Here is a 16,157-nt window from a genome sequence, read left to right as displayed (position 1 = left end):
ATAAAAACTTGTCTTCATACTTTTTCCATACTGAAAAGATAGGGTAATACTAGAAAAACTGTGGTGAGTATGCAAAAGTGTCGGGAAATCCACTTTGGAAAATGAGTCCAATATAAAAGAAAGTCATTAAAACACAGAATGATATTTGTATGTGTGGTTCAAAATTATATTCTCTTTGTTTAAAGTGGATGATTATATATGCAAGTTTACTGATAAATTCATTGCATCACTGGAAAAGGAAAAAAAATTTTGTCCTCCTTTCCCTAAGAAAAAAAGAAAAAAAAAGAAACTAAATATTTCCAATTCTAGCTGTAAAACTGGAAGCCAGAATGTGTAGTTGACAGGCTCAGGGCCAGCTGACTTTAAATCACTAGCCTTTCCATCAGATCAGTCTTCCTACTTCCACATGGAACACATTTTAAGTTAACAATGTGTAGTTTGGCAAAGGAATTGTTTTTCTTTGGCATAGAGCAGTTGTCTCGTTTCTTTTTAAAAAAGTATTTTCTGCCTGCTTATATATACAGTGTGTGTCGACATTCTTTTGAACTTTAAAAACAGTTGTTACATCAGAAAAGGCTTTACTTAGACAATTATATGATGGCTATTTTGGTTTTTATATATATGTAGATATAAGGGATGTAAATTGATATTTAATTCATCTGTTTTCTGGGTGGTGTAACTTATCCACTTTTTAGCTTTTACTTTAATACGTATGTAAATGACTATAAAAATGTTGATTAAGCTACTTGACCGTAGACACTCGGAAAACAGGCCTCTTTCCTTAAGACAGTAATTTTAGTAAGTCTCAGTTGATATCAGAGTATTTACGGTGTGGGTATAGACTCTAAGACAAACTAAGATTAAATCTGATCATTTTGCTCTTACTCCAAAAACATGGCCATTTCAACCAGATGTATTTATAGCATGAAAAAGCAGTAGAATGGAATGCTACTCATTCAGACATTTGCAGTTGATTTATTCATTCCTGGTCGCTTCCACTGAAAACTCAGAAAAGAAGAAATGCAAATTTTCAGACATTGGTTCCACGTGAAATGGGACAGACCACCGCACCAGCTACTGTTGTGAGACCAGATAGAGCTACTGCTGCCTACACATAAAGAAAGCCATTAAAGAGAAGTTGTTTATTTCTGCTTCTGCAGAAATCATAAACACCAGCCATGAGCCTGACAGCACAAGCTGTGCTGCAGTAAATTCTAGTACTTTGCCGACCATTCTAAGCTGCCCAGTAAAAGTTACTGTAGCTAAATCCCATATACATTTCATGAAATAATCCTGCCCAGAAGATGGTATCATATTCATGCACAGCAGGGTGTGTAAATGCCTATAAATCATAACGTAGAATCTGAAATATCTAGAAAAAAAAATCTGTGCAAATTTAACCATGACCCCTTGCCAGACAATAGGCCTTCATATGCTTTGCAGCTTAGCAGACACCAAGGAATTTTGTTTGGAAGTGATAGCTACTGTCTATGTAATATTTAGGACCTATTCATGGAGCATCTGGCAGAAAATAAAAGGGTTTCCTCCTCTGACATATGCTAAAGAAGGATGTGGTCCTGTGCCTGCTCCTCCTCTTCTGACTTTTTGCAAATAGCACAACATAAGAGACAGTTGTTTCTGGCTGCCCTGCTGCCTGTCATGGCTGTCAAGTGAAATCCCATGAATTATTGCTCTTCCAGATGTAAGAGATTTCCAGGCTGCCTTAAACTGCCTGTGGTTTGTGGTACTGGAGAGGAGAGAAACGAGATTAAACCTCATCTCATCAGTGCAATCTGAAAAGATCACACAGAGGACTAATAATCGCAGCTTTTTCATTCCAGAGCTTCACCCTAGAGCTCTGTGTTTTTGTTTCAGGACTATGTCATACTAAGCTTGTTGGAAGACATTGATTAAGGTCAAACAGTGTTTGAAGATCAAAAATAAATTTTTTAACTCTGTGTTGCTGCATACATTTTGCATTCTTCGGAAAGTGTCATGCATTACTTTAGCCAGCTGAAAGAGAAGAGATTGTGAATAGAGTTCTCTGATTCTGAGATGTCAGCACTTCTTAGCATTAATTTATGAAAGACAGAGAAAATGTTGATCTAAAATTATTAATCTAGTGTCACATAGCATCTCCTATAATTCAGAGGAAAGTCACCAAGAAAACCCACTTGTCACTTTGGTTTCTCCATAAATGGCTGTCTTTGTGCTTTTTCAAAATTTAGCATTTTGCCCCTTTGTTTTTTAACATTTTTTATGATTTGTCATGCCAATCACAATGGCTTGTGGACCTTTGAGGTTAGTCTGGGTGTTTTGTATTAGCAAACAATACTTGTTCATACACTGATTAATTATACAGTTTTCAGAATGCCCAAGTGTAACCTTCCATAAGTTAAGAAATATCAACAGGCTCAAAATGATAGGTAGGAATTTAAATAAAGGTTTCCATTATTGTTTCCAGAATTGTTCTCTTATTGTGTTGTCCACTCCAACCATTTACTTTTAATTTCCAACTGAGTTTTTTCTGTCCTATGAAATGCATACCTATATATGTATGAACGCAGAGAGACGTATGCAGCAATGTAATGCACATAGCTGCCTGCAAACTATACTTTAAATAATAGCTGTAAAACAAAATAGCATAATGCTTTAAAACCTAGGCATTGTCAAATGATTACTGTCACTACTGCATTTTTTTATAAAATCAAGACAAGCGGAGAGGCCCCTGACATTTCACTTCAGCCCTATTAATAGTCAAAATATTAATTACAGATAAGAAAAATATGTTGCCCCAAGAACACCTGGAAATAATCGACAAATGTATGCAACTTAGATCAGAATGTAATTGCCCTGATTCGACCTATGTAGCTTTTTTAAAAACTGACGTAGCTTGTTTAATAATAGTGTTGGCTACCAGATGTAAAACCTCCCAGGCTAGCTTCCTTTTCCATTCGAGCTCAGGCATATCACAAAAGCTCTCTAATATGAGGGAATACCAGTAAAACAGTGATGAAAACCATAGGTACAAATATCTGCAAGTGGCTCACATGAAAGCATTTATTGCTTTTCATGCACATGTATTAAACCATAGTGGAAAGGAGCCCTTCATTGAAAATGCATTAATTATTTGACACTGGTTTTCCTCAGACATTTTTTTTTGCTCTGTGATGCAAGTGAAAGATTACAGCTGAAAAAATGATCATCATACTTGAGGTAGGCTCACTGAATCTTTTCTTGTGTTCTGTGTGAAGTTGTCTTGAACCGAAACCTCTGCTCCTTAAGGATTAAGGGATTGAAAAGCAAAGACTGAAGCTGCTGTAATTTAAACCCAGCCATTCTCTAGCACAAAGGTGCAAAATGGACTGAGTCAATCTGCTTCTTTGCTAGTTCACCTAAGAAATAATTCTACCTTTTGAAAGTTTTGTACTATTAACATTCCAAAGATGTCACTATCTTTAGAGGAAATTTATTCCCTTGATTTTTAAACATGAGATCAGAGCCCTGAGACATGGAATAGGGGAACATGGTTTCAAATTGCAATTTATGGCATTTTTTAAAAATTCCATCTATGTGACATATAGATAAATCATAAATATAAAATTAATCAATGAATGCCACTGAGGTGGGTTTTCTTTTATATAAAAAATATCTGGTATCCAGAAATTCTTGCAGAGCAGTTTTCTACTGCTATTTTAAAAAATGATTTTGCATTACTAAAGTCATAAAAAGTATCAGATGAAACAAACTTTGTTCCAAGAACTGCAAGAGAAGAGGGAGCATTATGTTATATTACAGATAATTAATACATTCACTAGACAGAAAAAATCCACTTAATTACTGGGTGCATGTTAAATGATTGCAGGTTCTGAGTTTCAGTAACAAAATTAACTGAATTCACATTTCAGGTTGTTCGTTTCTTTTTAAAGTTTGTCACAAAGACTCAGTACATAATTCTAATCAAAACAAATCAAAAGTTCTTTTTAAAAAATTATTCCCAGTGGGAAAACAGCATATCCAGCAGAAAACAGAGACCCAGCACTGTGGTTTGGGCACTACTGTGCTGTGCAAGGGACCTGTCTTTGATTACTGGGTTTAATGCTCTGCTCGTAGATGAGCACTCCCCACTGTGATGCTCAGCTTGTGAGAAGAAAGTAACTCTGCAGCTTTGGGGAGTGCAGCCCCTTGGAGCCACTTGCTTGGAAGTGGCTCTAGTGCAGGCAGAAGTGGGCTCCCCCCAGCCTCCCACTAGTGTATCGGCTGCTGTGAGGTGGAGGCTTACATAGAGGGAAATAGGGGAGTTGCGGTTCTTTGGAAGTCTGGAGAAGTTTTTTCCCTGGGGGAAAATACATAAGCATATTCTCTTGTGATATGTTTCAAAATTTACTACCTAGAGGAGCAAGTATAGACCTTGTATCGACTTTGGACTACATTGCATAGTTTCCATTTTGGTGAGGAAAAGTTGTATAAGTGGTTACATATCTGTGTTTGTAAATCATCTTCTATCATTGATTTAAAAGTGTGTGACCCACTGTTTATCCATACATTTGATGTAGAGCTGGCAACCAACAATAATACGAGCTTTCCAACACTTCCCATTTATAACTTCAAAGCCTAACCTGGAGGACCACCCTCTCAAGAGACAGAAACAATTCATTTTCCATATTCAATGTGCTTCTCTTGAGAGGAAAAAACTGCCAGTCATGCCAAATTGTGTTGAATGATACAAGGGAAAGCTAGTTTTATCACATGGGCAGCTGACACAAAACTCTTCCACTTATCTTAGGTTGGATGGGGACTGGGTTCAGAGATGAAAGGTCAGTTCTTTATCCACTAAGCCCTCTAGATATTCCAAAATCCCCAGTACATTACAAATTTGAACAGTTTAAGCTCTCTTAAATAAAAGAATCCCTTCTTGAGGTAAAATATACAGTGTATATAGATACAGCGCAGGAGAAACATGTGAAAGGTCAGAGATGTGACCTTTCAACGTCAATAGTTTTATTTATTGACAAGAAATCCAGTTTAAAGGGCTTAATGAAAAAGCAGGACAAGAATCAAGGAATCTGTTAAACTGCGTAAATTTGACTGACTAAATAAATTGTGCTGCATGTCTCAGAAATTGCTATTGCTATGAATGTTTTCTGGGTCTTATTCTTAGCAGAGGAAGCAGCTTTCAGAAATGAACAGCACACTGATTACACTCGCAACCCACAAGGCAAGCTAGTTATTCAATTTTTCTAATATGGTGTAAAGCAATTGTGATATTTTTATTTTCCATGATATTTTCTTTCATGTCACTTAATTATTCTGTTATCCAAAGTAACAGGAAAAAAAAGGTGAATCAATAAATACTTTTAGGGCTCACTCATTGAAATCAGTAAAGAAAACCCTGATGACAAGATGATACCAATAATGCTTCTCTAATTATGCTGTATTTTTTATTTTATTTTATTTTACTGCCCATATTTGTTCAAGCCCACACCAGAGAATTCTAGTTAGTGTGTGCATTGGCAGAATAGTTGTACTTTTATACTGTCTTTGTAATAACTGATTTTCTGATACAACAATCCTACAATCAGAAATACTGGTGACTATGTATATAGATATATAACTAACACATGAATCTCTATATAAATAATAGATATGTGTATATGAATGGATTTTCCAGTGGTCCTGAGCACCATCAGATTCCATTGAAACTGCTGGATGTTGCAAATGCTCAGGAATTCAGAATATGATTTAGGTCTTAAAAATGTTTTTTCTCCACATCAAATGCAATCTAAGAGTTCTAAAATTAAAAGTTGAATTAAAAAATTTGTTTCCTGCAGTACTCTAGCCTTTTACAGTGCTGTTTATAACCTATAGCATTTTGTTTAGGTGAATCAATTATCTGCATCCTCAAGCGCAGATTTTATTTTCATGGACTTTTGGATTTTGTCATTTCAGTAATAATGTCTGGTATTATTCTAGTTCAATTTTACAGCTTCTCCTCTGAAAAGACAACTGCCTTTTGTGATGTAATTTAGAGACTTCATTGTGAATGGACATCGACACACAAATTGAGAACACAAGGAAGAGAAACAAAGCTGGATTAAAGATTACCTTGAACTGGTGGCGCTCTGGCCCAGGGACTCTGCATTCTCATTTAAAATGCCTTGACAATAGTACTGATCATTTCATCTCTAGTGCCTTTTATGATTTTTTTTCCTGTAAAATGAGAGCAGGATAAATTGGGAGCATCTATAATGACAGAAACTGGATAGGGCAACACAATGAAGTGTTAGTGCTAGTTCTTCTGGTAATCTTTTCACCTGATTCCCGTTTCTTTTCTTACTAATGTGCTAAAATGCATTTTCAAATTGATATTGATAATTTTTCATATAAATACTAAACAATACCACACTGTTAACACAGCTTTTCTCATGGAACTTTATAGCCTAATTAATTCAGCAGGATCTTTTGTCAATATTTCAAACTACCTTCAGCATGACACCATCACTCTGTTTTGATCTTTCATGTTACAAAATACGCTATTTGTATTTCTATCTTACAGATATTTTTTATGATCTCTGATGTTAGACAAACTATTGATGAAAGATTTCTGGATCCAAACAGTATTTAGTTTTATCCTTAGATAAGTATGCAAGCTTTACAGTACCAGCTTACTCACCAGCCTCACTCAGAAGAGTGAAGTTTGTTCATGACACAACCTGTAACAACTTCACATTTGCAGGGGTTTTTTTTCCTGTATTTTAAACGTTGCTGCTCAGCCTCATTACACAGTGAAACATATGAACACTGAATCATCAGTTCTTTCACACCTGTGACAAAGCATTAACTAGACTTTCCTTTGAAGGAAATATAGAATTGCCTGATAAATGTATCTCATTTCTTCATTTTTTAAATTATCTCTTTGGAAAGAAATTTCAGGCACAAAGAATATGTGCACATGCAACGAGCTAAATTATGAGCAAATTCTCTGGTGTCACTCTGGCTTATTTTTAAGAGGAGGAATGTCCCTCAGTTAATCTGCATTATATTGTGCAGGCTAGTTTTTATGTAGTCTCATCACTGTGGTGAAATGACTGTTTATCAAAGGTCAGTTACAGTACTCAGAGCCCAACAATGAACTGAGATGTAGGAGAAGATGAGTAATTTGGAACCTTAATAAAGAAATTTTGCTTTATTTGTGCCTAACCTTGAAAAACACTCACAGATTTCAACTATTATGTGGCATGCAGCAGTACAACTTCTCAAGGGCCTTTTGTCTGCACACCTCGCTGCTGCCAGAGGCTCATTGTTAGCACTTACTAACTGCAGTAATACAGGATAGGTGTTTATTGTATTTATTGATAAGTGCCTTTTGTTTTCCTGGCTTTTTTTTTCTCTTCCCAGAACCTGATGAACATTCTAACCTTTCTATCTTCCTTGCTTTAATTTCATTTTAATAAGGCATTTGGAGGCCTTTTCCACAAATGCCAAAGAAAGGTATTTTTTTTCTTCCTGAGCTTCTGAACAGATAATTTTTACCTACTGTATCCAACATGAGTGTCTGAAGTGCACATTAAAAGAATAAATGGTTCTCCTCCAGTTCCACATATGGTAAATGTGTTCTCCTGATATTGCCTTACCCTGTCGTACTAACAAATACATATTTCTTGAAGTTTGAAAATAGAACCTGGTAAAAGTCCTGCTAAAATGAATAAAGGTTTTAAGGTTTTGTTCTGGGGGCTTCTTTCTTTAAAATATTGGAGAAGGTGTTTTGATGTTATGGTACTAGGAAGAGGTATATGAGATTGTTATCAAGGGAGATTTAATGTCAAGAACTAGGTTTTGACAGTGATGAGCACCCATAACACTATCTGAATTTTCAGCATCTATGAAAACATAGTCTCAAGTTTATTAGCTGATTTCTGAAAAAATAAGCAGTGTCATTATCTCAGGGTTGTTATGTATTTATTTATTTCAATCTCTAAATTGAGATTAATCCAGAGCAGACAAGTTTTCAGATAAATCATGGAACAGACTGGATATCTTGGTCAAATAATAAAAAGAGCCCAACCCCAAAAAAAAAAAAAAAAAAAACAAAAAAAAACCCCAAAAAGAACCCGTGGGTGAAAAGATATTATTCCAGTCCCATTGCAGTTAATGGCAGTTCAATACTTAAAACTTTTCATTAGTTTGAAAGTCTTCCCTATTTGACACAATCTTAGAAACAGAACTTACGTAAGTGTTATATGATGAATTCTGCTTTTAACTAAAGCCCACGGTTTGCTTATGCTTTTTTTTTTTAGGCTATATGTATTAAAACATCAAAAGTTCAAAAATATTTTACTTAAGCCATCTGTGTCCTGATATTCTGCATCATAATATAGAGGTGAACCGAAAAGAAGATGTGTACATTGCCATGGAAGTTGTGAGAACATGTTGTACTAGTACCTTAGCTGTCACTCCAGACAGTCAAATGAAGTAAGTCAATGGATCTATGGTACAGAGGTCAGAGTGGCAGTATTTCTGAAGAATTCAGAGAAGCTGTCTGGAGACTGCTAGTGTGTGAGATAGAGGAAGAAAGAGAAAGATGAGCAATGAATTCCCTAAAGCTATTCCCCTGAATGTGTTCCATAATAAATTTTAAATGTGTGTCATAGTGGGGTAGAAGGGTCAGATTTACTAATAATTTGCATTAACATTTGTGATATCTATTTTTTATGAGCATGATTGCTTTTAAAGTTTTGAAAGTTTATATTCTTCCCCAATAAACTCAGATTTTTTACTGGCTATGTCATTCTCTGTTCTTATATACCTTTATCTACATATATCTTTATATATAAAATGAAGAGGCTGCTATATGCCTCTTACTCTTCTCTTTGCCTGACTGCGTAACAGATAGAAGCTGCTATAATCTGCCACAGCATCAATGACTGAATGGAGAAGTGGATGTTTTCCCCACAGAACCTAGACAATAACTCTGGACAGGAGGAAAATGGACTAACACAGGGATCTGATGAGAGAGTGCCTTTCCTTCAGTGACCCGGCTGGCTTGCCCATGACAAAGCTTTTACAGGACATAACATAAATGAAATAAGAAGAATGAAAGCATTAAACAATGTAGCCAAGGAGAGAGGAAAGAGAGGAACTTAAAGTAAGGCATAGTCTATCTCAGAAGCAGCAAAAGGCAATATCGCCTGAGTGGTTGTTCCAGCCTTCACAAAGGGGATTGTTTGCCTAGCTGGGAGCTGCTGGAAAGGATTAACAGTTTTCCAGGGCAGACAACACCCTGGCTATCCCACCTCGGGGTATCTCAGGTGTGAAGTGGGGACTTGGGGAGAGGGCAATGGTGCAGGCTCAATTGGCCAGTAGTGCCCTTGGCTGACATCGTAGTTTATTTGTGAGCTTATTAAGCCTGGCCAGTCCTTTGGGGGCACTCTTGGCAAAGGTCACAAAAGACAAGATTTTGCATAATGAATACATTAAAATCTTTTTGTTAGTGCATGGGGAGCAAGAGGATAATAGCAATGAAGCTTTGGAATACATAAAGGAGGTAAAAGAAAATTAGTCCCTGAGGTAGCAAATACGATCACCATGTGGACTTGGGTTTCTATTTTAGCACGTAAGCCCTGAGAGAAAAAAGTGCTTGAAAACATGCTGCCTGTTATTTAGATCCATAGCTACTGCACTGAAGGTGTATGCCACAAAGGGCAAAAATACCACTCCTCTCTATGATGAGTCATTTATATGGAAGGATCCCAGACAGTGAATAGGAAAGGGTGGAGAATGCTGTGCACATTTTGAAGAAGAACTCAGGGAAGGGGGGAGGAGAGGAAGAAAAGGGGGGAAAAAAGGATTCCGTGTCAGCATGTAGGCTATAAATTGCACTTAGTTATCATAAATTCATGTTGAAAATAAAGTTAACATTATCAGATTACAACTACGATTCTCCTATGGGATTGATGTCATAATACAGCAGATAGGACCTAGATGCACCTTTTCTGGCACTTTATTAAAGACCCAAATTGGGTGGCAGGGATAAGCAAGTTTAGGTACACCTGTGAAGATGGCAGGTTCTCACGACTCAGTAACCTGACAATTCAAAAGACTGAGGGCTGATAAAAGATAGAAACACCAGCTATCGGGGTCAGTTCAAGGGTGCTATAAAGAGAACCAAATCCCACTGAAAATAGATAAAGTATTACTCTAGTTGCTAAGGTGCCGTAATCTGATGAAAGCTAAGTTGTGTGAATTTTTTTAAGGGTTTATCATTCTTTGCACAGGTCCTACAGTACAAATATGCGATCTTAAGTAACTGGAAGAAAGTTAGAGGAGGATTTAGAAGTATACTTGCTGGTCCATTTGAGCACATCAGCGCTGTCTTAAGGCAAGTTTGGGCTGGAGGAAAAATCAGTGAATAACTACATCAATTTGCTAGGATGTCTTTCAATCAGTCTCTAAGATTCTAAGGTTCCTGATAAGGGCATCATTTTGGCAAAGCCCAATATAGAAACTGCTGGTTTTATTCGTCAGGAGATCATTCAGAAAAGCAAGTTCACATCTATTTTCAGATTCTTTGAGGGAATACTTTCTAATGGAAATAGGTATATCTTTACCATGCAATCATTTTAAAGTCTGTGAGCAACTGTAAAAGGCCACTAATGATAATTTTGTGCCTTCAGAAATTTTTTGCACTAGCTTGTTTTGACATTTTTGATTCTATAGAAAATATGGGTGTTAAAGGATACAATTCTATTTTATCTCACCTTGCCTCTATTTCTGCTTCTGTTACTTACTGCTTTTATCTCAGCAGATGATGCTGCTGGTAACCAGCTTCTACCTTCTAAAAGAAAGTTCATTAGCATAAGTTGGAATTCTGTGGGTTTTATTTCTGGCGACTTTGCATTTGTTGCAGTATCCAAGACGGCTCTGGTGAGGTAACAAAGTCAACTCTAAATGCCCAGACTTTCAGCAATTTACGGAATTTTGAAATTTTCTTTTATTAAGATGTCTCAGGGGTGATTATGCTATTCCAAGCAAATACCTTAGTGGTAGAGACTAGAAATTAAAATTATTAAGATTTGCAACTTTAGTATTTGCAGATAATGTGTGAAAGTCATATCTAATTTTGACTCTACTCAGAGTATGCTTAAGTTAATCATATTACTCTAGTACTATTTGTATTCGAAAGCCCTTCTCTGGTCCTAATATCCTAAAGTGAATTAGTGTTCTTGTTTAGTATCCGTGCATGCACCATTTGGAACAGAAGAAAAAGATCACATGCTGTTCAATGTGTTGTGCATGAGTTTCCAATGAATTGACTGAGATGACCCAAACAGCTACTCTCCTTCTTTTGCTGTTAAAGAAATGGTTTAGAACCATAAAAAATAGAAGTGGTTTGTTTGTTGTTGTTGTTGTTTTTTAATTTCTTGTTCAATATTTCAATCTTTCTAAATTTATTTCATAAATGGAGAAATATATGCACTACCTGCACAGCTATGAAAAGACACCATCTAAATTTCTGTTTGAACAAATATTTTAGAAATACTTAACACATTATGGAAAGATTTTCAGCTGACAGATGAGGGAAATGCATTGCTTTACAACCTGAACAATTACCTGTGTTTTATTCTGTCACAATGAATGCTTAGAATTCCTGCCACTGTAACTAGCATACTTTTAGCATCTGGTTTCAGATCGCTGATAACATACTGCAAGTTCATCAGAGCACAATGTAGATGAATGCAAAACTTGTTAAATGCATAATCTCAAAAAAGAGTTAGTCAGTGGTAAATCATCATCAAATGGAAGTGATCCTAGAAGGCTCCTCAGGGATCAACATTAGATCCAGCGTTATTCAACATTTTCACCCATGAGTTAAAACATAAGTGTTGGAGACAAAGAGGAGTGGAAACGCTATGAAGCGTGGAGAAAAATCTATAACCCCTAACTGGACTTAAAAATACCGGACTGGACAAATAATATTTATTATGACACCCACCGATTACGCCTGTTGTACCCCAGTTGCTCCCCAGTTTATTGTTGTGATGTTACACTGCTTTATGTACCCCAGTTGCTGTTTTAAAATTTTGTCCACCATATTGTCCCCTTCTTCTTCCCTCAGGTTTCCCGCCTTTTCCCTGCTTTCCCGCTCCTCTGCCTGCCATTGGCTAGGTTTTGGTGCAGTGCAGAGGTAGCTCCCATTGGTCCTTTCCCCCGGAGATGTCCAAACCCCTCCTCTCCTGACCCAGCTGCCCAATCGCCATACTTCCCTGGTTGTCAATCCCATGCTCCTCCCTAGCCTAAGTTCCACCCCCTGTCCAACCTTATATAAGTTGTTACCCACCTAATAAAGTTGGCATTGCTTCCCTCACCTTCAATCGTGTGAGAACCCTTATTGCAGTGCTCAACCCTATCCTTTATCCCTGCGGGTTGCGGCAAGTGGCGCCCAACGTGGGGCACGGTTGAAGGTCCCTTGTATCAAGGGAACTCCCGTGCTATCACCTGGGCTCAGGCGGCGTCAAGAGGGACGACTGCTCCGCCAACCCTCCTTCGAGCAGCAGACGGCTACAGACCCCGACGGTCGTGTGGGCCGCGCACCAGACAGGTGAGCCTCGAGGGACATCCCTAACACCTACCCTTCACTTCATACCCCATATTTTATTTTTTAAGAGAGGAATAACATCGGAGAGTGTCCCTGTAAAACACCATGGGTTTGACACTCTCCACCTCTCAAAAGTTCGTCTACAGACGCCTCAAAGACTTTGTCATTGAACACGGCCACCCGCTCGATAAAAAATCAGCTAAGGCGTTAGCGAGGTGGCTGGACCGCCAGGGCTTTGCCATCTATGACAACATCTCCTTAGAAAAATGGCAAGCCCTAGGTTACAATTTGTGGCGGGACTCTGACAGAGGCGGAAAATTAGCCAAGGAAGCATTAATTGCTTGGAGGCTCATTCTGATGGTGCTACAGCACCAAATGATGAATGCGAACACCAGCCTCACTCAAGACACAACCAAGGACATGGACATTAAAATGGACTCTAATGATACTCAAAATGGCGGGGAGGACACACATACGGACACCACCTTAGAAGATGGCGGGAGGGAGCGCGGCAGAGGAAAGCGTCGATCACAAAATGGCGGCGAGGAGGGACCCCAGCGTCACCAAGAGAGAAGGGGGGAGGGTGAAGAGCGCGGAAAATCAGCGCGGGAAAAGAAGAGGCGGGCCCCCGTAGCTCCACCCCGTGGTCCGCCTCCCTCTCCTCCCACTCGTGGCGCGAGAAGTCCCTCCCCCGACGCGTCTCCCGACACGCCCACTTCCGCCACTCCAGTCTCCTCCCCGGACGCGTCCCCTGCACGTCACCGGCAGGAAGTAGTGGGCGGGGCCAGGGCAAAGGCCAAGCCGGTCTTCCGGAAAGATGGCCGCGCCCATAGGCCCCATGGCACCAGGGCCTACCCCGCTCACCGGGACTCCGATTATGATGATGGGTGGGCGCCGCGTTCCCCGGAAAGGCAGTCTTCCGTTCCGGATATTTGGGAGGCCTTCCGGGAGGAAGCGGCGCGAGCCCAGGACGTTGAATTCCTAAGGGCATTTCCGGTCTATTACGAGGAGGGGAAACCCCCCGAGTGGAGACCGGTGTCCTACCCTATGTTGAAGGACATAAAAAAGGCAATCGTGGAATATGGGTTGGGGGCCCCGTTCACTATAGGCCTCTTGGAATCCTTCTTCCTCGCGTATACGCTAATCCCCTATGATATTCGGGCCGTCATAGGAGGTCTTTTCACAACCGTTCAAGCCTCGGTTTTCGAGGCTGAATGGAAAAAAAGAATCGTTGCCTTTGTCAACGAAAAGATGGAGAGAAGGGGGATTCCAACCAGGCAGGCCATTGACATGCTCTATGGCGAGGGAAATTATTCCAACAGGGGGGATCAGACTCGATTAGACCCCAAATTATTGAACACCACCAAAGAATTGGCCTTAGAAGCGGTTAAAAGAGTGGCGGATGCCTATGTGCAAGCGCCCTCTTTTACCCTGATAAATCAAGGAACCAAGGAGCCTTTTGTTGACTTTATTACAAGGCTCAAAGAGGCAATTGCTCGGCAGGTCCAACAGAAAGAATCCCAAGAAATTTTATTTAATCGGCTAGTGATTGAAAAGGCAAACGAGGACTGCCAGAGAGTTTTGAAAATGCTTAAAGATCCCACCCTGTTGGAAATGATAGAGGCGTGTAAAAACGTCTACTCCAACGCCAACAAAGCACGGGTAATGGCTGCTGCTTTCTCGGGGCCCCAACATTGCTTTGAATGCGGGGAAAAAGGGCACTTCAGAAAACACTGCCCAAAATACCGGTCGGAGCCCAACTTACCAAACACACTATGTCGGAGGTGTGGGAAGGGACGCCATTGGACTGCCAATTGCAGGTCCAAAACCAATGTTAATGGTGAACCCCTTTCCCCAAAACCATCTCCCAGGCTCCGTAAAAAGGTGACTTTCTCGTCTATGCCCAACCTAAGTCACTGTCCCTGCGAGCAGTCGGGAAACGGGGAGCTGAGCGCCCGGGGGGGCGCGATGACACAAGTTGCCCCCCATCCCATCTTGCGCCAGTCGCGCCCAGCTACCCCGTAACTCGACTGCCCCCAGCAGACCCTGTTCCTACTCGGGAACAGTGTAAAACCCTCCCATGGATTGTCCTACATGCCATACATCCATCGACACACTTAAGTTCTTATGAACAGCTTGCAAGGGTCATACCATCTGGCCCTGTTGACCCCGACCTAACTTATTTAATAACGTCACACTTTTCAGCAGTTAGCAAGGGAATTGTAGTTGTTCCCACTCTCCTGACGGGCTTGACAAATAACAACATTGCCGTTTGTCTAACTGTGCATCTTCCCCCCGTACAGCTGGAGGACCGCTTCCCCGTGGCGAAGATGGTCTCCACTGAAGACCTGCTGTGTGTCTTGTCGGCGGATGAGGAGAAGAGGCAGGAAGCAGAAAGGGAGGTCCTATGGACCACCACTGTAAAGTCATCTCGCCCACTCCTAACATGTTTTATTTACTATCCGCAGCCCAAAAGACCACAGCGAATCAAGGTGGAGGGCCTCCTCGACACGGGGGCGGACGTGACCATCATTGCCTCCAGAGACTGGCCACACGCGTGGCCAGCTCAGACAGCCTACGTCCGTGTGAGCGGTGTGGGGGGAACGCAGCACCCCGTCAGGAGTCGGGAAGTTTTGACCATCTACGGGCCAGAGGGTAGACCAGCGTCCCTCCAACCGTATGTGTTGAATATTCCAGTCACTTTGTGGGGACGGGACGCAATGGAGCAGTGGGAGCTCAAATTGGGCACCCTGACTCCAGAAGAAAATTTTTAGGTGGGGTCACTGAAGTGAAGCAGCTCCCCAGACTGAGCTGGAAGACCGATACGCCAGTCTGGGTTGATCAGTGGCCCCTACCAACAAAAAAGCTGCAAATTCTCAATAATTTGGTCAATCAGGAACTAGAAAAAGGACACTTGGAGTCTTCCACCAGTCCCTGGAACACTCCAGTGTTCGTGATCCAAAAATCCTCAGGTTCCTGGAGATTTCTCCAGGACCTGCGCAAAGTAAATGAAGTCCTAGAGCCAATGGGAGCCCTCCAGCAGGGAATGCCTTCACCATCCATGCTCCCTGCTGAATGGCCCCTAGTGGTGATTGATATAAAGGACTGTTTTTTTCACATATTCCTTAATCCGGCTGATTCGGTCCGTTTCGCTTTTTCTGTCCCTGCTATCAACTCTTGTGAACCTCACCGCAGGTTCCAGTGGCGTGTGCTTCCCCAGGGGATGAAAAATTCCCCAACTCTCTGCCAGATGTTTGTGGCAGAGGTGTTGAGGCCAATTCGGTCGCAATATCCGCAGTCAATCATCTTCCATTATATGGATGATGTATTGATCTGCGCCAAAAATCAATTGGCAGTTGATGAAACCTTAAATTCCACAATCGCGGCATTAAAAAATAATGGATTGGAGATCTCCCCTGAGAAAGTGCAAAGGGAAGCACCTTGGAGGTATCTCGGACTCCAAATTAATGCCAAAAATATCAGACCTCAATCCGTAACGATTGACAGAAATGTCCGAACTTTGAACGACCTCCAAAAGCTACTGGGTGCGATCAATTGGATC

The 16,157-nt window shown here is 40.4% G+C and overlaps 1 protein-coding gene across 1 annotated transcript; it reads left to right on the top strand.

Moving 5' to 3' along the window:
- The first annotated feature begins 12,700 nt into the window (after positions 1–12,700).
- LOC113994031 (endogenous retrovirus group K member 8 Gag polyprotein-like) lies at positions 12,701–14,620 on the top strand. The gene has a single exon (XM_027732687.2). The coding sequence runs from the start codon at positions 12,701–12,703 to the stop codon at positions 14,618–14,620; it is 1,920 nt and encodes a 639-aa protein (XP_027588488.2).
- The last annotated feature ends 1,537 nt before the right edge of the window (positions 14,621–16,157 follow it).

The sequence above is a fragment of the Pipra filicauda genome, unplaced genomic scaffold, assembly GCF_003945595.2.
Source record: "Pipra filicauda isolate LSUMZ 115617 unplaced genomic scaffold, ASM394559v2 scaffold157_size4220110_pilon, whole genome shotgun sequence".
In the NCBI taxonomy this organism is placed as follows: domain Eukaryota; kingdom Metazoa; phylum Chordata; class Aves; order Passeriformes; family Pipridae; genus Pipra; species Pipra filicauda.
This window is presented reverse-complemented; position numbering and strand designations above follow the sequence as displayed.